The sequence below is a fragment of the Heterodontus francisci genome, unplaced genomic scaffold (genome assembly GCF_036365525.1).
Source record: "Heterodontus francisci isolate sHetFra1 unplaced genomic scaffold, sHetFra1.hap1 HAP1_SCAFFOLD_828, whole genome shotgun sequence".
Taxonomy (NCBI): Eukaryota; Metazoa; Chordata; class Chondrichthyes; order Heterodontiformes; family Heterodontidae; genus Heterodontus; species Heterodontus francisci.
In genome coordinates this window covers 26,590-51,846 of record NW_027141449.1, presented here as the reverse complement: position 1 = coordinate 51,846, position 25,257 = coordinate 26,590, and the positions used below count along the sequence as shown (strand labels likewise).

At 56.8% G+C, this 25,257-nt stretch overlaps 1 protein-coding gene across 2 annotated transcripts; it reads right to left on the bottom strand.

The window, feature by feature from the left end:
• Positions 1 to 3,062: 3,062 nt before the first annotated feature.
• Positions 3,063 to 24,542, bottom strand: rbm8a (RNA binding motif protein 8A). 2 transcript variants are annotated; one of them, XM_068027334.1, is made up of 6 exons: positions 24,438 to 24,542; positions 14,526 to 14,585; positions 4,470 to 4,547; positions 3,887 to 4,023; positions 3,528 to 3,664; positions 3,063 to 3,304 (listed from the first exon to the last, which is right to left on the bottom strand). In XM_068027334.1, exons 1-6 carry the CDS (start codon positions 24,502 to 24,504, stop codon positions 3,259 to 3,261), a joined length of 525 nt encoding a protein of 174 aa, XP_067883435.1. In that variant the 5' UTR covers positions 24,505 to 24,542; the 3' UTR covers positions 3,063 to 3,258. The 2 variants fall into 2 exon arrangements, with proteins under 2 accessions (XP_067883435.1, XP_067883436.1); XM_068027335.1 differs by lacking the exon at positions 3,887 to 4,023.
• Positions 24,543 to 25,257: the final 715 nt, after the last annotated feature.

Sequence of the window (25,257 nt, the reverse complement as noted above, 5' to 3'; positions counted from 1 at the left end):
ACGGACTGCTTCAGTATCTGAGGAGTCACAAATGATGCTGAATATTCTGCATCAGCGAACATCCCCACTTCTGACCTTATGATTGAAGGAAGGCCATTGATGAAGCAGCTGGGGATGGTTGGGCCTAGGACACTACCCTGAGGAACTCCTGCAGTGATGTCCTGGAGCTGAGATGATTGACCTCCAACAACCACAACCATCTTCCTTTATGCCAGTTATGATTCCAACCAGCAGAGAGTTTTCCCCTGATTCTCATTGGCTTGGTTTTGCTCGGGCTCCTTGATGCCGTACCCAGTCAAATGCTGCCTTGATGTCAAGGGCAGTCACTCTCACCTTACCTCTGGAGTTCAGCTCTTTTGTCCATGCTTGGACCAAAACTATAAGGAGCTCCAACCTAACCTTGTAACTAAAATCCCTCACACCCCAGGAACCATTCTGGCAAATTGCCTCTGCACCCTCTCAAGGACCCTCACATCCTTCCTAAAGTGTGGTGACCAGAACTGGACACAATACTCCAGTTGGGGCCTAACCAGAACTTTATAAAGGTTCAGCACAACTTCCCTGCTTTTGTACTCAATGCCTCTATTTATGAAGCCCAAGATCCCATATACTTTGCTAACCACTCTCTCAATATGTCCTGCTACCTTCAAAGATCGATGCACATGAACCCCCAGGTCCCTCTGTCCCTGTACACTCTTTATAACTGTGCCATTAAGACTATATTGCCTCTCCCTATCCCTTCTGCCAAAATGCATCACCTCACACTTCTCTGTATTAAATGCCATCTACCACTTGTCCACCCATTCTGCTTTTGCAGGCAATTGGCATCATCCTCACTGTTTGCCACACCTCTAAGTTAGGTATCATCAGCAAATTTTGAGATTCTACTCTGTATTCCAAGATTCGAGTCATTTATGTACATCAAAAAATACAGTGGTGTTAGCACTGACCCTTGGGGAACACCGCTGTCCACCATTCTCCAGTCTGACTCTGTTTTCTGTCTTTAACCCAAATTTTTTATCCAACTGGACACGGAGCCTCAATTTTGTCAACCAGCTTTTTATGTGGTATTTTATCAAACGCTTTCTTCAAATCCATATAAACAATGTCCACCGCATTCCCTTCATCAACCTTCTGTTACTTCATCAAAAAATTCAATTAGTCAAGCACGATCTGCCTTTTACAAATCTGTGCTGACTCTCCCTAATTAACTCAAACCTCTCCAAGTGCCTGTTGCTCTCCCCCTGATTATTGTTTCTAAAATCTTACCCACCACTGATGTTGAACTAACTGGCCTATAGTTGCTAGGACTGTCCTGATACCCTTTCTTGAATAAGGGTGTCGCATTTGCCAGTCTCCAATCCTCTGGCACCTCCGCCGTATCCAGGGAAGATTATGACAAGCCCTTCCGCCATCTCCACCCCCACTTGCTTTACCAACCTGGGATACAAGCCATCTGGACCTGGTGACTTATCTATCCTAAGCAGAGCCAGCCTTTCCAGTACTACCTCCCTCTCAATTTTCTTTTACTTCTACTGATATTTTGTCAGATTCCTCTTCCACCGATACAAAGTATGCATTAGCCTTGCTCTGTGCCACTAAGCATATATTACCCTCTTTGTGCTTCTTAGGTCACACTCCACCGCTTACTACTTGCATGTCGGTAGAAGATTTTTGGGTTCCTTTTTATGTTGACTGCCAGTCTATTCTCATCTTCTCCCTTTGCCAGTCTTATTTTCCTCTTCACCTCCCCTCTCAACTTATTGTATTTGGCCTGGCTCTTATGTGAAGAATTCACCCAATATCCATCATTTACCTTTTTTTTTATTTCATCATAATCTCCCTCATCATCCAAGGAGCCCTGTTTTTGATTCCCCCTACTTTTCACCCTTGTTGGAATGTACCCAGACTGTACCTGAAACATCTCTTGCTTAAAGATAACCCAGTGTTACGTTACAGTTTTCCCTCTAAGTCTTTGGTTCAATTTTATCCCGGTTGGATCCCTTCTTATCCCATTGAAATTAACCCTCTTCCAATTGAGCTGTTCTACTTCATATCATCCCTCGCTTTCCTGAATTGCTAGACGTCATGATACGATGATCACTCTTCCCCAAGCGCTCCCCCACAGACACTTGGTCCACCTCACGTCCCAGCACCCGATCCAGCAACTCCTCCTTTCTAGCTGGGCTGAGAACATACCGATCAAGGAAGTTCTCCTGCACTCAATCCAGAACCTCACCCTCAACTCTAACAGTACCCCAAATCGATGTTTGGGTAACTAAATGTCACCGCATTATAGTTCTTGCACATCTCTGTAATTTGCCTGGAGATTTTCTCCTCTGCCTCTTTCTCTATTTGGAGGCCTATTGAATACCCCTAGCAGTGCCATCACACCCTATTTTTCTTGTCAACTCTAACCAAATGGATTCTGTTCTTGCCCCCTGCCTTTCCAACACCACAATATCTTGGCTGATCAGTACTGCCACCTCATCTCCCTTTTCTCATTCTCTATCTTTTCTGAACGCTGTATATCCTTGTATATTAATGCCCAGTCCTCACCACTTTTAAGCCACATTCCCATTATTGCCACAACATCATATTCCCTTATTTCTTTACATTGTGAACAGCAGTGTTCCACCACTGACCCTGACGGGGGTGAAAACCACTCTGTAGACACAGTTTGAGGAGGTTTGCATTGAGCACAAACACAGGCACAGCCAGATGGGTCCAATATTTTGTGTCGCTCTATGCAAGCCAACCAGTACGAACTACGTGCTCAGCCACAACTCTGCCATTCGTACCTTAACTCGCTCCAAGTCCCGTTCACGCTGACCGACACCGACTCCCAGTCCAGCGGCGCCTCGATTTCAAATCCCTCCATGGCCTCGCCCCCTCCCTATCTCTGTAATCTCTTCCAGCCCCTACAATCCTCCAAGATTCTGACCCAGAACCCATCCGGGATTTTCAACGCCCCACCATTGGTGACCCAGTGGATGGGATTTCCATGCACGTCCCCACCAACCCCTTGCAGCTACCGAGCTGAATTGAGAGGTTTCAGGAAGGACTGGGTTGAAGGGTTTTATTGTTGACAAACCACCAAACTCGATATCACAGACCCCACCTCGATAAAGGGAAAACTAGGTAAATAAAAACACATTCCAGAGACAAAACAACACATGGAAATTCCAGCCACAATAATGCCACCCCCACTCTAACCCCCCCACCCCCCCGTCCCAGCCTCTTCCAGTCTGCTCCGGATCAATGTCGCTTCCGATCCGGACTCCGGCTCCTCCTGCGCCCACTCCTGTACGGGGGAAAAAAAAAAGAGGGGGGAAATAAATAATCACACCTTTCCCTCATCTCCCGCCCCTGAACCCCATCCCTCGCCCAAATCCCCATCCCCGGTCCGTCCCAGTGGAGCCCCCGATTTCCCCCCCCCCCCACCTTCCCCCGGGGCCTGACGCCCCCCCTCCCCCCCCCCCCCCCCAAGGCCTCGATTCCCCAGATGTGAACTGACATTAACTTACCTCCGCTTGCTCTTGGGAGGCCCTCTGACGAAACCCCAGTCCACACTGATGGGCTGCCCGGCCAGCTCGGAGCCGTTCAGCCCCTCCATCGCTGCCTGGGCTTCCTTGTAGGTCTCGTACTCCACCAGAGCGTAGCCCTGCAGCACAAACACGGGCTTCACATTCAGTACCCGCTCCTCACAACTCCGGCAGCACTCACCTCACCACATCCCACTCCTCCCCACGGCACCTCGCCACGGACTCACTCACCCCTTGGCCCCATCCCACCCACCTCTTTTGGGGGCGGGCGTGGAGGGGGTTTGAATTCGGGGTCGATTGTATCTACTCCAGTCCCCGGAGTACAGCACCACCCCTCTCACCTTCAGGTAGCCCGTGCGACGATCCAGATTCAGGTGCAGGTTCTTGATCTCACCATACTCGGCAAACTTGTCGTGGATGTCTTCCTCGGTGGCCTCTTCATGGACTCCAGTCACGAACAGAATCCAACCTTCGACAGCTGCAAGCACAGCGATGGGAACATCAGCCCGGGGCCAGAGAGAGGACCACTCCTACTCCTGAACCATCCCCGTCCCGGGGGCACTTCTTCCACCCGCCCCCCCCCCACCGCCATCGGGCTGGGTCAGAAGCCTGGGGTGACAGGCTGGTGTCTGACCCACTGTACCCGCCCATTCGGTGAGAAGAAACACAGGGCATTGAGTAAACTGCACCGGGGGCGTGTAACGGAGTCCCGCGGATCCACCTACAACCCCATCCCAGCCTGGCTTCCATGATGGAGAGGAGAAGCAGACAAAAAACATCTCTTTCCCAAGCACGGGACAGTCTACGACTCTCTCAGGCACGCTCCTGTGCACGGGCCAACCTCGGTGCCTACACGGCTGGACTTTACCCTCCATTCTGAACCAGGCCGAACCCAGAACCCTGGCCTACAGGCCGTGTACTTACAGCGCTGGGGCCCGGGCTCATCGCCATCCTGCTCCACAGAGTCGTAGTCTTCACGCAGTCTGGACCGAGCACCTTCCTCTGCACAAAGGAGAGAGAGAGAGTCAGTCAGCAAACAGCAGCACAGAAAGATCCCAGCCTGTGTCAGCAGGCACATCAGAAACAAGCATTTATATTGCGCCTTTAACCTTAGCAAAGCGTCACAAGCCACTACACAGAAGCATAAATCAGACAAGATTCGACAGGGAGCCACAGGAGGAGATATCAGGGCAGGAATGTAGTCAGTTTTCAGCAGTGTCTTCAAGGAGAGAGGCGGAGAGGTTTAAGGATGCAAAGACCAGAAACTGCACTAGAGTAGCCATATAAATACCGTGGCTACAAGAGCAGGTCAGAGGCTGGGAATTCTGTGGTGAGTAACTCACCTCCTGACTCCCCAAAGCCTGTCCACCATCTACAAGGCACAAGTCAGGAGTGTGATGGAATACTCTCCACTTGCCTGGATGGGTGCAGCTCCAACAACACTCAAGAAGCTCGACATTATCCAGGACAAAGCAGCCCGCTTGATTGGCACCCCATCTACAAACATTCACTCCCTCCACCACCGACGCACAGTGGCAGCAGTGTGTACCATCTACAAGATGCACTGCAGCAACGCACCAAGGCTCCTCAGACAGCACCTTCCAAACCCGCGACATCTACCAACTAGAAGGACAAGGGCAGTAAATACATGGGAACACCACCACCTGCAAGTTCCCCTCCAAGTCACACACCATCCTGACTTGGAACTATATCGCCGTTCCTTCACTGTCGCTGGGTCAAAATCCTGGAACTCCCTAACAGCACTGTGGGCTGCAGCGGTTCAAGAAGGCAACTCAGCACCACTTTCTCAAGGGGCAATTAGGAATGGGCAATAAATGTTGACCTACCCAGCGACGCGCACATCCCATGAACGAAAAAAAGTCCCACTCCTTGCCCTTTCCCCTTGGCCCTGCAGATTACCCAGCCCAGAGCATGTACAGGCAGAGGATGTCTTTTTTTGATCATTTTACAGGAGCTGTGTATGAGGAGACTATGTTTCAGTAAACAGTCAATCAGCCACCTCCATGATATATAGCAGGACCTTCAGCTATGTTTGAAGTTTGGCACTGCCTTGTCAGTTGCTAAGTACAGCAGACAAATTACCATGTAATAATGACTCTGTAACTTGGATGAAGGGACCGATTGTAATGTGTTTTCTGATGATACAAAGCTCGGTGGGAAGCTTAGCCATGAGGAGGACCCAAAGTGTCTTCAAATATATAGATGTATTAAATGAGTGGGCAAGACAGTGCCAGATGGGGTGTAATGTGGGAAAGTGTCATTGCAGCAAAGGTGGCGGCCACTCGGCCCACTGAGCCCATGCTAGCTCTCTATAGAGCAATCCAATTAGTCTGATTCCCCACTCAATCCTAGTAGCCCTGCAAGTCTTTTACTTCAAGTGCCCGTCCAATTTCCTTCTGAAATCATTCACCATCTCTGCTTCCACCACCCTCGTGGGCAGCGAGTTCCAGGTCATGACCACCCGCTGTGTAAAAAAGTTCTCTCACAACCCACCCCACCCGCCCCCCGCATCTCTTACCCAAAATCTTCAATCTGTGTCCCCTAGTCCTTGTACCATCAGTTAACGGGAACAGTTTTTCCTTGTCTAAACCTGTCATAATCTTGTACACCTCCATCAAATCTCCCCTCAATCTCCTTTGCTCCAGGGAGAACAACCCCAGCTTCTCCAACCTAACCTTGTAACTAAAATCCCCCATCCCTGGAACCATTCTAGTAAATCTCCTCTGCACCCTCTCAAGGACCCTCACGTCCTTCCTGAAGTGTGGTGACCAGGACTGGTTGCAGAGAGTTGAGATATTTGGGAGGAAGAATAGAAAAGAATATTTTTTAAACGGTGACAAGATATTTAATGTTGGTGTTCAGAGGGCTTTAGCTGTCCTCGTACATGACACTGGTACAGCAAGCAATTAGGAAGGCAAATAGTATATTAGCCTTTATTAGAGGGGGATTAATAAGGGGAGCTAGCTGCAATTGTACAGGGCCTTGGTGAGACCACACCTGGAGGACTGTGTACAGTTTTGGTCTCCTTACCAAAGGATTTGCCTTAGAGGGAATGAAACGATGTCCACTAGATTGATTCCTGGGATGAGGGGGTTGCCTATGAGGAGAAATTGGATCTGTATTCTCTGGAATTTAGGAGAATGCGATATCTCTTTGTAACATAAAATTCTGAGGGGGTTTGACAGGGTAGATGCTGAGAAGCTTGTTTCCTCCCCCCCCCCCCCCCACCGGCTGGAATGGCGAAAACCCAGGGAGAAAATCTCAGGATGAGGGGTCGGCCATTTTGGACTGAGATGCGGAGAAATTTCTTCACTCAGAGGTTTGTGAATCTTTGGTATTCTCTAGCCAAGAGGGCTGTGGATGCTCAAATCGTTGAGTGTATTCAAAGCTGAGCGCAATAATTATTTTTGGATGAAGTAAAAGGATATGGGGGGAGGGGAGTTAGAGCGGGAAAGTGGAGTGAATGTGATCTCGAGCGTGATAATGAATGGCGGAGCAGGCTCGAGGGTCTGAATGGCCTCCTGCTCCTATTTCTTGTGTTCTTATGCGTTCCCTTGTGGTCTGTGTGTATGCCCACAGGTTTCGACCTTTATCAAAGACATCGTATATGATAATGACTGTGGTAACCTATCCCCCCCACATCCTTCATTTAGTATACCTTTGGTATAATTGATGACATCATCCCCCTCCAACACCTCTCTGTCATCCAGCTGCAGGGGACTGCGAACTCCTGGTTCCATTCTTATCAATCCAATCGCAGGCAATCACCATTTCTCTTCCTGCTTCTGCTCCCTGGCCTTAGTTACCTCTAGACTTGACTATTCCAATGCTCCCTTAGCCAGACTCTCCCATCATCCACCCTCAGTAAACTTGAGGTGATCTAAATCTCTGTTGCTGGTATCCGAACTCGCACCGAGTCCTGTTCACCCATCACCTCCCTGTGCTCGCTAACCTTCACTGGCTCCTGGTCCAGCAATGCCTCCATTTTAAAACTCTCGTTCTTGTTTTCAAATCCCACCATGGCCCCCTCGCCCCCTCCCTATCTCTGTAACCTCCTACAACCCTCTGACATACCTGCCCTCCTACACATCCCTGAAGTTAATTGCTCCACCACTGGCGGCCGTGCCTTCAGCTGCCTGGGCACTATGTTTTTTACTCTTTCACGGGATGTGGGCGTCGCTGGCAAAGCCAGCATTTATTGCCCCATCCCTAATTGCCCCTTGAGAAGGTGGTGGTGAGCTGCCTTCTTGAACCGCTGCAGTCCATGTGGGGTAGGTACACCCACAGTGCTGTTAGGAAGAGAGTTCCAGGATTTTGACCCAGCGACAGTGAAGGAACGACCGATATAGTTCCAAGTCAGGATGGTGTGTGGCTTGGAGGGGAACTTGTAGGTGGTGGTGTTCCCATGCATTTGCTGCCCTTGTCCTTCTAGTTGGTAGAGGTCGCGGGTTTGGAAGGTGCTGTCTAAGGAGCCTTGGTGAGTTGCGGCAGTGCATCTTGTAGATGGTACACACTGCTGCCACTGTGCGTCGGTGGTGGAGGGAGTGAATGTTTGTAGATGGGGTGCCAATCAAGCGGGCTGCTTTGTCCTGGATGGTGTCGAGCTTCTTGAGTGTTGTTGGAGCTGCACCCATCCAGGCAAGTGGAGAGTATTCCATCACACTCCTGACTTGTGCCTTGTAGATGGCGGACAGGCATTGGGGAGTCAGAAGGGGAGTTACTCACTGCAGAATTCCCAGTCTCTGACCTGCTCTTAGAGTCACAGACTTTTACAGCACAGAAACAGGCCTATCGGCCCAACGCACCTGCGCCGACCATCAAGCACCCGTCCTAACTAAGCCCATTTTCCCACACTTGGCCTGTAGCCTTGTATGCTATGGCGTTTCAAGTGCTCATCGAAATATTTCTTAAATGTTGTGAGTGTTTCTGCCTCTACCACCCCTTCCTGCAGTGCGTTCCACATTCCAACCACCATCTGGGTGAAAAGATTACTCCTCAACTCCCCTCTAAACCTCCTGCCCCTTACCTTAAATCTATACCCCCTAGTTATTGACCCCTCTGCTAAGGGAAAAAGTTTCTTCCTATCTAACCTATCAATATCCCTCATAATTTTGTATACCTCAATCAGATCCCCCCTCAGCATTCTCTGCTCTAAGGAAAACAACCCCAGCCTATCCACTCTCTCTTCATAGCTGAAATGCTCCAGCCCAGGCAACATCCTGGTGAATCTCCTCTGCACCCTCTCCAGTGCAATCACATCCTTCCTATAGTGTGGTGCCCAGAACTGTACACAGTACTCCAGCTGTGGCCTAACTAGTGTTTTATACAGCTCCATCATAACCTCCCTGCTCTTGTATTCGATGCCTCGGCTAATAAAGGCAAGTATCCCATTTGCCTTCCTAACCACCTTATCTACCTGTGCTGCTGCCTTCAGTAATCTATGGACAAGTACACCAAGGTCCCTCTGACCCTCTGTACTTCCTAGGGTCCTACCATCGATTATATATTCCCTTGCCTTGTTAGTCCTCCCAAAGTGCATCACCTCACACTTCTCAGGATTAAACTCCATTTGCCACTGCTCCGCCCATCTTACCAGCCCATCTATATCGTCCTGTAATCTAAGGCTTTCCCCCTCACTATTTACAACACCACCAATTTTCGTGTCATCTGCGAACTTACTGATCATACCTCCTATATTCACATCTAAATCATTAATGTACACTACAAATAGCAAGGGTCCCAGCACCGATCCCTGTGGTACACCACTGGTCACAGGCTTCCACTCGCAGAAACAACCCTCGACCATCACCCTCTGCCTCCTGCCACTAAGCCAGTTTTTAAAAATTTATTTAGAGATACAGCACTGAAACAGGCCATTCTGCCCACCGAGTCTGTGCCGACCAACAACCACCCATTTATATTAAACCTACAGTAATCCCATATTCCCTACCACCTCCCTACACTAGGGGCAATTTACAATGTCCAATTTACCTATCACCTGCAAGTCTTTGGATGTGGGAGGAAACCAGAGCACCCGGGGAAAACCCACGCGGTCACAGGGAGAACTTGCAAACTCCGCACAGGCAGTACCCAGAATTGAACCCGGGTCGCTGGAGCTGTGAGGCTGCGGTGCTAACCAGTGCGCCACCCAGTTTTGGATCCAATTTGCCAAATTACCCTGGATCCTATGGGCCTTTACTTTCTTAACCAATCTCCCATGCGGGACCTTATCAAAAGCCTTACTGAAGTCCATGTAGACTACATCAACTGCTTTACCCTCATCGACACATCTCATCACCTCCTCGAAAAATTCAATCAGGTTAGTTAGACACGATCTCCCCCTGACAAAGCCATGCTGACTATCCCTGATTAATCCCTGCTTCTCCAAGTGGAGATTAATCCTGTCTCTCAGAACTTTTTCCAATAATTTCCCAACCACTGATGTTAGACTCACTGGCCTGTAATTACCTGGTTTATCCCTGCTACCTTTCTTGAATAATGGTACCACATTCGCAGTCCTCTGGTACCTCGCTTGTGGCCAGAGAGAATTTGAAAATTTGTGTCAGAGCCCCTGCTATCTCCTCCCTTGCTTCACATAACAGCCTGGGATACACCTCATCTGGACCTGGGGATTTATCCACTTTTAAGCCCGCTAAAACAGCTCATATTTCCTCCCTTTCAATACTAATATGTTCAAGTAGATCACAATCTCCCTCCCTGATCACTACACCTACATCGTCCCTCTCCACAGTGAACACAGATGAAAAGTAATCATTTAAAACCTCTATGTCCTCCGGATCCACACACACATTGCCTCTTAGATTCCGATTGGGCCCCACTTTTTCCCTGGTTCCTCTTGCCCCTAACATACTTATAAAACACCTTGGGATTTTCCTTTATCTGCCAATGGTTTTTCGTTCCCCCTGTTCACTCACCTAATTATTTTTTTAAGCACTCCCCTATACTCCTCTCAGGCCTCCGCTGTTTTCAGCACTCTGAATCTGCCATGCACTTTTTCCTTATCCAACCCTCTATATCCCTTGACATCCAGGGTTCCCTGGACTTATTGGACCTGCTCTTCACCTTTACAGGAACATGCTGCACCTGAACCGTTCTAAATGACTCCCACTGGTCTGATGTAGACTTTCCTAGAAGAAGCTGCTCCCAGTTCACTTTGGCCAGATCCTGTTTTATCATATTGAAATCTGCCTTCTCCCCAATTCAGTACTCTTATTTCCGGTCCCTCTATGCCCTTTCCATAACAACCTTAAATCTTACAGAGTTATGGTCATTATCCAACAAGGGAGGGTGCAGTGCTGGAACTAATTCTGGGGAATGAAGCCAGACAGGTGGTTGATGTGTTGGTGGGGGTGCATTTTGGTGATAGCGATCACAACATGGTACAATTTAAGCTTGTTATGGAGAAAGAAATAGACAAGTTGCAAAAAAAGGTTTTGGATTTGGGGGAAAGCGAATGTTAGTAAAATAAGGCAGGATCTGGCCAAGGTAGACTGGAAAGAGTTACTTGTCGGGAAATCTACAGAAGAGCAGTGGGGGGCATTCAAAAAGGAAATGGGGAGGGAACAGGCCCAATATGTTCCCTCTAGGGTAATAGGTAGGAGCAACAAGCCCAGAGAACCATGGTTGACCAGAAACATTCAGGGTACGATGAGAAGGAAAAGACACTTGCTTTTATCAATCGAGGCACAGATTACAAAAGCAGGGAGGTCATGTTGGAGTTGTACAGAACTTTGATAAGGCCACAGCTGGAGTACTGTGTGCAATTCTGGTCGCCACATTATAGGAAGGATGTGATTGCATTGGAGGGGGTGCAGAGGCGATTCACCAGGATGTTGCCTGGGATGGAACATTTAAGCTATGAGGAGAGGTTGGATAGGCTTGGGTTGTTTTCACTGGAGCAGAGAAGACTGAGGGGTGACCTGATCGAGGTGTACAAGAGTATGAGGGGCATGGACAGGGTGGATAGGGAGCAGCTGTTCCCTTTAGTTGAAGGGTCAGTTACGAGGGGTCACAAGCTTAAGGTGAGGGGCGGGAGGTTTAAGGGGGATTTGAGGAAGAACTTTTTTTACCCAGAGGGTGGTGACAGTCTGGAATGCACTGCCTGGGAGGGTGTTAGATGCAGGTTGCCTCACATCCTTTAAAAAGTACCTGAATGAGCACTTGGCACGTCATAACATTCAAGGCTATGGGCCAAGTGCTGGCAAATGGGATTAGGTAGACAGGTCAGGTATTTTAATGCATCGGTGCAGACTCGATGGGCTGAAGGGCCTCTTCTGCACTGTATTATTCTGTGATTCTGTGATCCCCGAAATGCTCCCCCACTGCCACTTCTACCACTTGTCTGGCTTCATTCCCTAGGATTAAGTCCAGTACTGCCCCTTCTCTTGTAGGACTCAGTACGTACTGGCTCAAAAAGCTCTCCTGAATTCACTTGAAGAATTCCATCCCCTTTAAGCTTTTTGCACTAATACAGGGTGTTGAAATCCCTTACTATTATTACCCGATTATTTTTGCACCTCTCTGAGATTTGCCTACATATCTGCTCCTCTATCGCTACCTGACTGTTTGGAGGTCTGTAGTACACACCCAGCCAAGTGATAGCCCCCTTTTTCTTTATAAGTTCTACCCATATGGCCTCAATAGAGGAACCTTCTAAGATATCATCCCTCCTTACTGCAGTAATTGACTCTTTAATCAACAGTGCAATGTCACCTCCTCTTTTAACCCCTCCCCTATCATGTCTGAAGATTCTATACCCTGGGATATTAAGCTGCCAGTGTTGCCCTTCCCTCAGTGATAGCAATAATATCATATTCCCATGTGTTAATCAACACCCTCAATTCATCTGCCTTACTAGTAAGACTCCTTGCATTAAGATAGATACAATCCAGCCTTGTATTATTTGCTTGAGTCTTAACAGATCTACATTTACTCTGCTCTCCAGACTGACTTAGCTTCTCATTTATATTTGATTGTACAACACCCCCTACTGTGCTTCCACTCCGTATCCCATCCCCCTGCCAAATTAGTTTAAACCCCCCCCAACAACACGAGCAAATCTGCCAGCAAGGATGCTGGTCCCGTTCCAGTTCGGGTGCAACCCGTCCATCTTATACAGATCCCACCTTCGCCAGAAACAGGCCCAGTGATCCAGGAAACTAAAGCCCTCCCTCCTGCACCATCTCCTCAACCACGCATTCATCTGCTCTAACCTCCTATTAGTATACTCACTAGCCCGTGGTACCGGAAGAAACACAGAGATTACAACCCTTGAGGTTCTACTTTTTAATCTGCTACCTAGATCCCTAAATTCTTTTTGCAGGACCTCATCCCTCTTTCTACCTATATCATTGGTACCGACATGGACCACGACCTCCGGCTGTGCACCCTCACCCTCCAGAATACTTTGTAGCCGCTCGGTGATGTCCAAGACCCTTGCACCAGGGAGGCAATATAGCTACAGCATTCATGTGGCTGGTCTAGTTCAGTTCCTGGTCAATGATAACTCCCAGGACATTGATAGTAGGGGATTTGGCGATGGAAATGCCATTGAATATCGGGGTGGGGAGGGGGGAAATGGTTAGATTCTCTTTTATTGGAGATAATCATTACCTGGCACTCGTGTGGCACAAATGGCACTCAGTGAGTTGTTCTTAGAGAGCTGGCACAGACACCACGGGCTTCTTTCTGTGCATTAATTATTCTATGATTCCAACTGATTGATATCGGTTGTAAATAGCTGAGACTCCAGTGCTGATCCTTACAGTACCCCAGTAGTACTGGAGCAGGTGACAGAGATAGGGAGGGGGGGGGAGGTGCGTTCTTGCTTGATTGAGAGCCAGTGTAGGTCAGCGAGCACAGGGGTGATGGGTGAACGGGACTTGAGGGCTAAGTCAAGGGCAACAGAGTTTTGGATGACCTCAAGTTTACGGAGGATCGAATGTGGGAGACCAGCCAGGAATGCATTGGAATAGTCAAGTCTAGAGGTAACGAAGGCATGAATGAGCTGAGACGGGTGGAGTCAGGTTCTGTTAGGGGTGGTCTTAGTGATGGCACGGATATATGGCCAGATGCTCATCTCGAGAGTCAATATGACAGCAAGGTTGTGAGTGGTCTCCTTCAACCTCAGACAATGGCCAGGGTGAGGGACGGAGTCGGTGGCGATTCAGCAGATTTTGTGGCGAGGACTGAAAACAATGGCGTCGGCCTTCTCAATATTAAACACATACACAGAGATTGCCCTCTATAGATGAAGCATAACCTCCCTACTTTTATATTCAATTCCCCTCGCGATAAACGATAACATTCTATTAGCTTTCCTAATTACGTGCTGTACCTGCATGCTAACCTTTTGCGATTCATGCACTAGGACACCCAGATCCCTCTGCATCTCCGAGCTCGGCAATCTCTCACCATTTAGATAATATGCTTCTTTTTCATTCTTCCTGCCAAAGTGGACAATTTCCCTCTTTCCCACATTATACTCCATTTGCCAGGTCTTTACCCACTCACTGAACCTATCTATATCCCTTTGTAGCCTCCTTATGTCCTCTTCACAAGTTACTTTCCTACCTATCTTTGTGTCATCAGCAAATTTAGCAACCATACCTTCAGCCCCTTCATCTAAGCCATTTCTATAAATTGTAAAAAGTTGAGGCTCCAGCACACATCCCTGTGGCACACCATGCGTTACATCTCACGCTGCTGTTTGTGGGAGCTTGCTGTGCGTAGATTCGCTCCTGAACATCCTATCCAGAGGAAACCACTGGAGACTCTTCACCCTCTCTGCACTGCTGCAAGAATCCCATCGGATGGACTGTGCTCCGTCGCTGACCCTCAAACCCCCAGCACGAACAACCCCCCCACCCCCCCCCCACCTGCCGAACGTCAGTGCTTACGATCACATGCTGAAGCGCAAGCAGATGATACAGAACTCACCGGAGCCAAAGCCTCGGCCCTTTCGCTTCTTTGCTTTCTCCTTCAGTTTGTGGATACTTTCTGTGTAAAAGACAAACAGGGTCAGTGTGGGGGTGGGGGACAGTCAGGGGCACAGGCACCGCTTTGTGCGGGAAGGAGGAGTCGAGTGGGGGTGTGAGTGTAAGGGCAGGGAGCGACCAGGTCAGTGGGGGAAGACAGACAGTGGGAGGAACAGGAGGCTTACTGGTGGGGTCAGGGGGTGGGAAGGGGGGTGTCAGAGACGCGCATACTCTGGTGGGGTCGGGGGTCAGAGACACGCACACAGGCGGGGTCGGGGGTCAGAGACACGCACACTGGCGGGGTCGGGGGTCAGAGACACGCACACTGGCGGGGTCGGGGGTCAGAGACACGCACACTGGCGGGGTCGGGGGTCAGAGACACGCACACTGGCGGGGTCGGGGGTCAGAGACACGCACACTGGCGGGGTCGGGGGTCAGAGTCACGCACACTGGCGGGGTCGGGGGTCAGAGTCACGCACACTGGCGGGGTCGGGGGTCAGAGACACGCACACTGGCGGGGTCGGGGGTCAGAGACACGCACACTGGCGGGGTCGGGGGTCAGAGACACGCACACTGGCGGGGTCGGGGGTCAGAGACACGCACACTGGCGGGGTCGGGGGTCAGAGACACGCACACTGGCGGGGTCGGGGGACAGAGACACGCACACTGGCTGGGTCGGAGGTCAGAGACACACACTGGCGGGTTTGGGTGTCAGAGACACACACACTATCGGGGTCGGGGGTCAGAGACACTCACACTGGCAGGGTCGGGGGACAGAGACACGCACACTGGCAGGGTCGGGGGTCAGAGACACACACACTATCGGGGTCGGAGGTCAGAGACAATCACACTGGCGGGGTCGGAGGTCAGTGACACACACACTGGCGGGGTCGGGGGTCAGAGACACACTGGCGGGGTTGGGGGTCAGAGACACACTGGCGGGGTCGGGGGTCTGAGACACGCACACTGGCGGGGTCGGGCGTCAGAGACACGCACACTGGCGGGGTCGGGCGTCAGAGACACGCACACTGGCGGGGTCGGGCGTCAGAGACACGCACACTGGCGGGGTCGGGCGTCAGAGACACGCACACTGGCGGGGTCGGGGGTCAGAGACACGCACACTGGCGGGGTCGGGGGTCAGACACACACTGGCGGGGTCGGGGGTCAGACACACACTGGCGGGGTCGGGGGTCAGACACACACTGGCGGGGTCGGGGGTCAGACACACACTGGCGGGGTCGGGGGTCAGACACACACTGGCGGGGTCGGGGGTCAGACACACACTGGCGGGGTCGGGGGTCAGAGGCACACACACTGGCGGGGTCGGGGGTCAGACACACACTGGCGGGTCGGGGGTCAGAGACACACACACTGGCGGGGTCGGGGGTCAGAGACAGACACACTGGCGGGGTCGGGGGTCTGAGACACACTGGCGGGGTCGGGGGTCAGAGGCACACACACTGGCGGGGTCGGGGGTCAGACACACACTGGCGGGGTCGGGGGTCAGAGACACACACACACTGGCGGGGTCGGGGGTCAGAGACACACACACACTGGCGGGGTCGGGGGTCAGAGACACACACACACTGGCGGGGTCGGGGGTCAGAGACACACACACACTGGCGGGGTCGGGGGTCAGAGACACACACACACTGGCGGGGTCGGGGGTCAGAGACACACACACACTGGCGGGGTCGGGGGTCAGAGACACACACACACTGGCGGGGTCGGGGGTCAGAGACACACACACACTGGCGGGGTCGGGGGTCAGAGACACACACACACTGGCGGGGTCGGGGGTCAGAGACACACACACACTGGCGGGGTCGGGGGTCAGAGACACACACACACTGGCGGGGTCGGGGGTCAGAGACACACACACACTGGCGGGGTCGGGGGTCAGAGACACACACACACTGGCGGGGTCGGGGGTCAGAGACACACACACACTGGCGGGGTCGGGGGTCAGAGACACACACACACTGGCGGGGTCGGGGGTCAGAGACACACACACTGGCGGGGTCGGGGATCAGAGACACACACACTGGCGGGGTCGGGGGTCAGAGACACACACACTGGCGGGGTCGGGGGTCAGAGACACACACACTGGCGGGGTCGGGGGTCAGAGACACACACACTGGCGGGGTCGGGGGTCAGAGACACACACACTGGCGGGGTCGGGGGTCAGAGACACACACTGGCGGGGTCGGGGGTCAGAGACACACACACTGGCGGGGTCGGGGGTCAGAGACACACACACTGGCGGGGTCGGGGGTCAGAGACACACACACTGGCGGGGTCGGGGGTCAGAGACACACACACTGGCGGGGTCGGGGGTCAGAGACACACACACTGGCGGGGTCGGGGGTCAGAGACACACACACTGGCGGGGTCGGGGGTCAGAGACACACACACTGGCGGGGTCGGGGGTCAGAGACACACACACTGGCGGGGTCGGGGGTCAGAGACACACACACTGGCGGGGTCGGGGGTCAGAGACACACACACTGGCGGGGTCGGGGGTCAGAGACACACACACTGGCGGGGTCGGGGGTCAGAGACACACACACTGGCGGGGTCGGGGGTCAGAGACACACACACGCTGGCGGGGTCGGGGGTCAGAGACACACACACTGGCGGGGTCGGGGGTCAGAGACACACACACTGGCGGGGTCGGGGGTCAGAGACACACACACTGGCGGGGTCGGGGGTCAGAGACACACACACTGGCGGGGTCGGGGGTCAGAGACACACACACTGGCGGGGTCGGGGGTCAGAGACACACACACTGGCGGGGTCGGGGGTCAGAGACACACACACTGGCGGGGTCGGGGGTCAGAGACACACACACTGGCGGGGTCGGGGGTCAGAGACACACACACTGGCGGGGTCGGGGGTCAGAGACACACACACTGGCGGGGTCGGGGGTCAGAGACACACACACTGGCGGGGTCGGGGGTCAGACACACACTGGCGGGGTCGGGGGTCAGAGACACACACTGGCGGGGTCGGGGGTCAGACACACACTGGCGGGGTCGGGGGTCAGACACACACTGGCGGGGTCGGGGGTCAGACACACACTGGCGGGGTCGGGGGTCAGACACACACTGGCGGGGTCGGGGGTCAGACACACACTGGCGGGGTCGGGGGTCAGACACACACTGGCGGGGTCGGGGGTCAGACACACACTGGCGGGGTCGGGGGTCAGACACACACTGGCGGGGTCGGGGGTCAGACACACACTGGCGGGGTCGGGGGTCAGACACACACTGGCGGGGTCGGGGGTCAGACACACACTGGCGGGGTCGGGGGTCAGACACACACTGGCGGGGTCGGGGGTCAGACACACACTGGCGGGGTCGGGGGTCAGAGACACACACACTGGCGGGGTCGGGGGTCAGACACACACTGGCGGGGTCGGGGGTCAGACACACACTGGCGGGGTCGGGGGTCAGACACACACTGGCGGGGTCGGGGGTCAGACACACACTGGCGGGGGCGGGGGTCAGACACACACTGGCGGGGGCGGGGGTCAGACACACACTGGCGGGGTCGGGGGTCAGACACACACTGGCGGGGTCGGGGGTCAGAGACACACACACTATCGGGGTCGGGGGTCAGAGACACACACACTGGCGGGGTCGGGGGTCAGAGACACACACACTGGCGGGGTCGGGGGTCAGAGACACACACACTGGCGGGGTCGGGGGTCAGAGACACACACACTGGCGGGGTCGGGGGTCAGAGACACACACACTGGCGGGGTCGGGGGTCAGAGACACACACACTGGCGGGGTCGGGGGTCAGAGACACACACACTGGCGGGGTCGGGGGTCAGAGACACACACACTGGCGGGGTCGGGGGTCAGAGACACACACACTGGCGGGGTCGGGGGTCAGAGACACACACACTGGCGGGGTCGGGGGTCAGAGACACACACACTGGCGGGGTCGGGGGTCAGAGACACACACACTGGCGGGGTCGGGGGTCAGAGACACACACACTGGCGGGGTCGGGGGTCAGAGACACACACACTGGCGGGGTCGGGGGTCAGAGACACACACACTGGCGGGGTCGGGGGTCAGAGACACACACACTGGCGGGGTCGGGGGTCAGAGACACACACACTGGCGGGGTCGGGGGTCAGAGACACACACACTGGCGGGGTCGGGGGTCAGAGACACACACACTGGCGGGGTCGGGGGTCAGAGACACACACACTGGCGGGGTCGGGGGTCAGAGACACACACACTGGCGGGGTCGGGGGTCAGAGACACACACACTGGCGGGGTCGGGGGTCAGAGACACACACACTGGCGGGGTCGGGGGTCAGAGACACACACACTGGCGGGGTCGGGGGTCAGAGACACACACACTGGCGGGGTCGGGGGTCAGAGACACACACACTGGCGGGGTCGGGGGTCAGAGACACACACACTGGCGGGGTCGGGGGTCAGAGACACACACACTGGCGGGGTCGGGGGTCAGAGACACACACACTGGCGGGGTCGGGGGTCAGAGACACACACACTGGCGGGGTCGGGGGTCAGAGACACACACACTGGCGGGGTCGGGGGTCAGAGACACACACACTGGCGGGGTCGGGGGTCAGACACACACACACTGGCGGGGTCGGGGGTCAGACACACACACACTGGCGGGGTCGGGGGTCAGAGACACACACACTGGCGGGGTCGGGGGTCAGACACACACCGGCGGGGTCGGGGGTCAGAGACACGCACACCGGCGGGGTCGGGGGTCTGAGACACGCACACCGGCGGGGTCGGGGGTCTGAGACACGCACACCGGCGGGGTCGGGGGTCTGAGACACGCACACCGGCGGGGTCGGGGGTCTGAGACACGCACACTGGCGGGGTCGGGGGTCTGAGACACGCACACTGGCGGGGTCGGGGGTCTGAGACACGCACACTGGCGGGGTCGGGGGTCAGAGACACGCACACTGGCGGGGTCGGGGGTCAGAGACACGCACACTGGCGGGGTCGGGGGTCAGAGACACGCACACTGGCGGGGTCGGGGGTCAGAGACACGCACACTGGCGGGGTCGGGGGTCAGAGACACGCACACTGGCGGGGTCGGGGGTCAGAGACACACACACACTGGCGGGGTCGGGGGTCAGAGACACACACACACTGGCGGGGTCGGGGGTCAGAGACATACTGGCGGGGTCGGGGGTCAGAGACATACTGGCGGGGTCGGGGGTCAGAGACACACTGGCGGGGTCAGGGACACACACACTGGCGGGGTCGGGGGTCAGACACACACTGGCGGGGTCGGGGGTCAGACACACACTGGCGGGGTCGGGGGTCAGAGACACACACACTGGCGGGGTCGGGGGTCAGACACACACTGGCGGGGTCGGGGGTCAGACACACACTGGCGGGGTCGGGGGTCAGACACACACTGGCGGGGTCGGGGGTCAGACACACACACACTGGCGGGGTCGGGGGTCAGACACACACACACTGGCGGGGTCGGGGGTCAGACACACACTGGCGGGGTCGGGGGTCAGAGACACACACACTGGCGGGGTCGGGGGTCAGAGACACACACACTGGCGGGGTCGGGGGTCAGAGACACACACACTGGCGGGGTCGGGGGTCAGAGACACACACACTGGCGGGGTCGGGGGTCAGAGACACACACACTGGCGGGGTCGGGGGTCAGAGACACACACACTGGCGGGGTCGGGGGTCAGAGACACACACACTGGCGGGGTCGGGGCTCAGAGACACACACACTGGCGGGGTCGGGGGTCAGAGACACACACACTGGCGGGGTCGGGGGTCAGAGACACACACACTGGCGGGGTCGGGGGTCAGAGACACACACACTGGCGGGGTCGGGGGTCAGAGACACACACACTGGCGGGGTCGGGGGTCAGAGACACACACACTGGCGGGGTCGGGGGTCAGAGACACACACACTGGCGGGGTCGGGGGTCAGAGACACACACACTGGCGGGGTCGGGGGTCAGAGACACACACACTGGCGGGGTCGGGGGTCAGAGACACACACACTGGCGGGGTCGGGGGTCAGAGACACACACACTGGCGGGGTCGGGGGTCAGAGACACACACTGGCGGGGTCGGGGGTCAGAGACACACTGTCGGGGTCGGGGGTCAGAGACACACACACTGGCGGGGTCGGGGGTCAGAGACACACACACTGGCGGGGTCGGGGGTCAGAGACACACACACTGGCGGGGTCGGGGGTCAGACACACACACACGCTGGCGGGGTCGGGGGTCAGAGACACACACACACTGGCGGGGTCGGGGGTCAGAGACACACACACTGGCGGGGTCGGGGGTCAGAGACACACACACTGGCGGGGTCGGGGGTCAGAGACACACACACTGGCGGGGTCGGGGGTCAGACACACACACTGGCGGGGTCGGGGGTCAGAGAGACACACACTGGCGGGGTCGGGGGTCAGAGACACACACTGGCGGGGTCGGGGGTCAGAGACACACACACTGGCGGGGTCGGGGGTCAGAGACACACACACTGGCGGGGTCGGGGGTCAGAGACACACACACTGGCGGGGTCGGGGGTCAGAGACACACACACTGGCGGGGTCGGGGGTCAGAGACACACACACTGGCGGGGTCGGGGGTCAGAGACACACACACTGGCGGGGTCGGGGGTCAGAGACACACACACTGGCGGGGTCGGGGGTCAGACACACACTGGCGGGGTCGGGGGTCAGACACACACTGGCGGGGTCGGGGGTCAGACACACACTGGCGGGGTCGGGGGTCAGACACACACTGGCGGGGTCGGGGGTCAGACACACACTGGCGGGGTCGGGGGTCAGACACACACTGGCGGGGTCGGGGGTCAGACACACACTGGCGGGGTCGGGGGTCAGACACACACTGGCGGGGTCGGGGGTCAGACACACACTGGCGGGGTCGGGGGTCAGACACACACTGGCGGGGTCGGGGGTCAGACACACACTGGCGGGGTCGGGGGTCAGACACACACTGGCGGGGTCGGGGGTCAGACACACACTGGCGGGGTCGGGGGTCAGACACACACTGGCGGGGTCGGGGGTCAGACACACACTGGCGGGGTCGGGGGTCAGACACACACTGGCGGGGTCGGGGGTCAGACACACACTGGCGGGGTCGGGGGTCAGACACACACACACTGGCGGGGTCGGGGGTCAGACACACACTGGCGGGGTCGGGGGTCAGACACACACTGGCGGGGTCGGGGGTCAGACACACACTGGCGGGGTCGGGGGTCAGACACACACTGGCGGGGTCGGGGGTCAGACACACTGGCGGGGTCGGGGGTCAGACACACTGGCGGGGTCGGGGGTCAGACACACACTGGCGGGGTCGGGGGTCAGACACACACTGGCGGGGTCGGGGGTCAGACACACACTGGCGGGGTCGGGGGTCAGACACACACACACTGGCGGGGTCGGGGGTCAGAGACACACACACTGGCGGGGTCGGGGGTCAGAGACACACACACTGGCGGGGTCGGGGGTCAGAGACACACACACTGGCGGGGTCGGGGGTCAGAGACACACACACTGGCGGGGTCGGGGGTCAGAGACACACACACTGGCGGGGTCGGGGGTCAGAGACACACACACTGGCGGGGTCGGGGGTCAGAGACACACACACTGGCGGGGTCGGGGGTCAGAGACACACACACTGGCGGGGTCGGGGGTCAGAGACACACACACTGGCGGGGTCGGGGGTCAGAGACACACACACTGGCGGGGTCGGGGGTCAGAGACACACACACTGGCGGGGTCGGGGGTCAGAGACACACACACTGGCGGGGTCGGGGGTCAGAGACACACACACTGGCGGGGTCGGGGGTCAGAGACACACACACTGGCGGGGTCGGGGGTCAGAGACACACACACTGGCGGGGTCGGGGGTCAGAGACACACACACTGGCGGGGTCGGGGGTCAGACACACACACACTGGCGGGGTCGGGGGTCAGACACACACACACTGGCGGGGTCGGGGGTCAGAGACACACACACTGGCGGGGTCGGGGGTCAGAGACACACACACTGGCGGGGTCGGGGGTCAGAGACACACACACTGGCGGGGTCGGGGGTCAGAGACACACACACTGGCGGGGTCGGGGGTCAGAGACACACACACTGGCGGGGTCGGGGGTCAGAGACACACACACTGGCGGGGTCGGGGGTCAGAGACACACACACTGGCGGGGTCGGGGGTCAGAGACACACACACTGGCGGGGTCGGGGGTCAGAGACACACACACTGGCGGGGTCGGGGGTCAGAGACACACACACTGGCGGGGTCGGGGGTCAGAGACACACACACTGGCGGGGTCGGGGGTCAGAGACACACACACTGGCGGGGTCGGGGGTCAGAGACACACACACTGGCGGGGTCGGGGGTCAGAGACACACACACTGGCGGGGTCGGGGGTCAGAGACACACACACTGGCGGGGTCGGGGGTCAGAGACACACACACTGGCGGGGTCGGGGGTCAGAGACACACACACTGGCGGGGTCGGGGGTCAGAGACACACACACTGGCGGGGTCGGGGGTCAGAGACACACACACTGGCGGGGTCGGGGGTCAGAGACACACACACTGGCGGGGTCGGGGGTCAGAGACACACACACTGGCGGGGTCGGGGGTCAGAGACACACACACTGGCGGGGTCGGGGGTCAGAGACACACACACTGGCGGGGTCGGGGGTCAGAGACACACACACTGGCGGGGTCGGGGGTCAGAGACACACACACTGGCGGGGTCGGGGGTCAGAGACACACACACTGGCGGGGTCGGGGGTCAGAGACACACACACTGGCGGGGTCGGGGGTCAGAGACACACACACTGGCGGGGTCGGGGGTCAGAGACACACACACTGGCGGGGTCGGGGGTCAGACACACACCGGCGGGGTCGGGGGTCAGAGACACACACACTGGCGGGGTCGGGGGTCAGACACACACTGGCGAGGTCGGGGGTCTGAGACACGCACACTGGCGGGGTCGGGGGTCTGAGACACGCACACTGGCGGGGTCGGGGGTCTGAGACACGCACACTGGCGGGGTCGGGGGTCTGAGACACGCACACTGGCGGGGTCGGGGGTCTGAGACACGCACACTGGCGGGGTCGGGGGTCTGAGACACGCACACTGGCGGGGTCGGGGGTCAGAGACACGCACACTGGCGGGGTCAGGGGTCAGAGACACGCACACTGGCGGGGTCGGGGGTCAGAGACACGCACACTGGCGGGGTCGGGGGTCAGAGACACGCACACTGGCGGGGTCGGGGGTCAGAGACACACACACACTGGCGGGGTCGGGGGTCAGAGACACACACACACTGGCGGGGTCGGGGGTCAGAGACATACTGGCGGGGTCGGGGGTCAGAGACATACTGGCGGGGTCGGGGGTCAGAGACACACTGGCGGGGTCGGGGGTCAGACACACACTGGCGGGGTCAGGGGTCAGACACACACTGGCGGGGTCGGGGGTCAGGGACACACACACTGGCGGGGTCGGGGGTCAGACACACACTGGCGGGGTCGGGGGTCAGACACACACTGGCGGGGTCAGGGGTCAGACACACACTGGCGGGGTCGGGGGTCAGACACACACTGGCGGGGTCGGGGGTCAGACACACACTGGCGGGGTCGGGGGTCAGACACACACTGGCGGGGTCGGGGGTCAGAGACACACACTGGCGGGGTCGGGGGTCAGACACACACACACTGGCGGGGTCGGGGGTCAGAGACACACACACTGGCGGGGTCGGGGGTCAGAGACACACACACTGGCGGGGTCGGGGGTCAGAGACACACACACTGGCGGGGTCGGGAGGCAGGTGTTTATTCACCGTCGCCTTCATCGTCCATGGCGAAATCCTCGCCTCCCGCCTCATGGAGATCCAGCACGTCCGCCATCTTTGCTGCCGGAGAGGCTGGGCGACCGCCGGAAGTGAAGGGGCGGAGCCGAGCGTGACTTCCGGCGGCTGCGCTGGCGCCGGCGCTTTGAGTCTGCGCAGTGGGTGGCGGGCTGGGGAGAGCAGGCCTCAGGCTTCAGGGCGGCTGAGACTTTCCAAGGCAGCCTGACATTGCGGGGATCCAGGGGCAGCTCCAAACTGAAAGAAGGGCAGGAACCAACCCCGTGGAAACATGTGCAGGGATATGGAGGGGGGAGGGGAGGGGAGTGGGACTAATTGGATAGCTCTTTCAAAGAGCCAGCACAGGCACGATGGGCCGAATGGACTCCTTCTGTGCTGTGTGGTTGTAGGAGTGCTGTTAATCTGCATTGCCTGTGTCCTGATCAGCGGTGAGGCTGAGGGTGGGGTCCATCCCCTCTCCCGTTCCCAGTGGGAGAGGCTGCCGTGGGGATTGGAAACCCCGGAGGCTGCGGTCAGGGTGTCAATGGGGGGGGTCGGTGTGGAGTCGGGACACCCACGGTGCTGTTAGGAAGGGAGTTCCAGGATTTTGACCCAGCAATGATGAAGGAACGGTGATGTAGCTCCAAGTCAGGGTGGTGTTTGATTTGAAGGGGAACTCGCAGGTGCTGGCGTTCCCATGCACTTGCTGCCCGTGTGGAATCACGGAATGGTTACCGCACTGAAGGAGACCACTCGGCCCTTCATGCTCTCTGCAAGAGCGATTTAGCGAGTCCCACTCACCCCGCCCCTACCT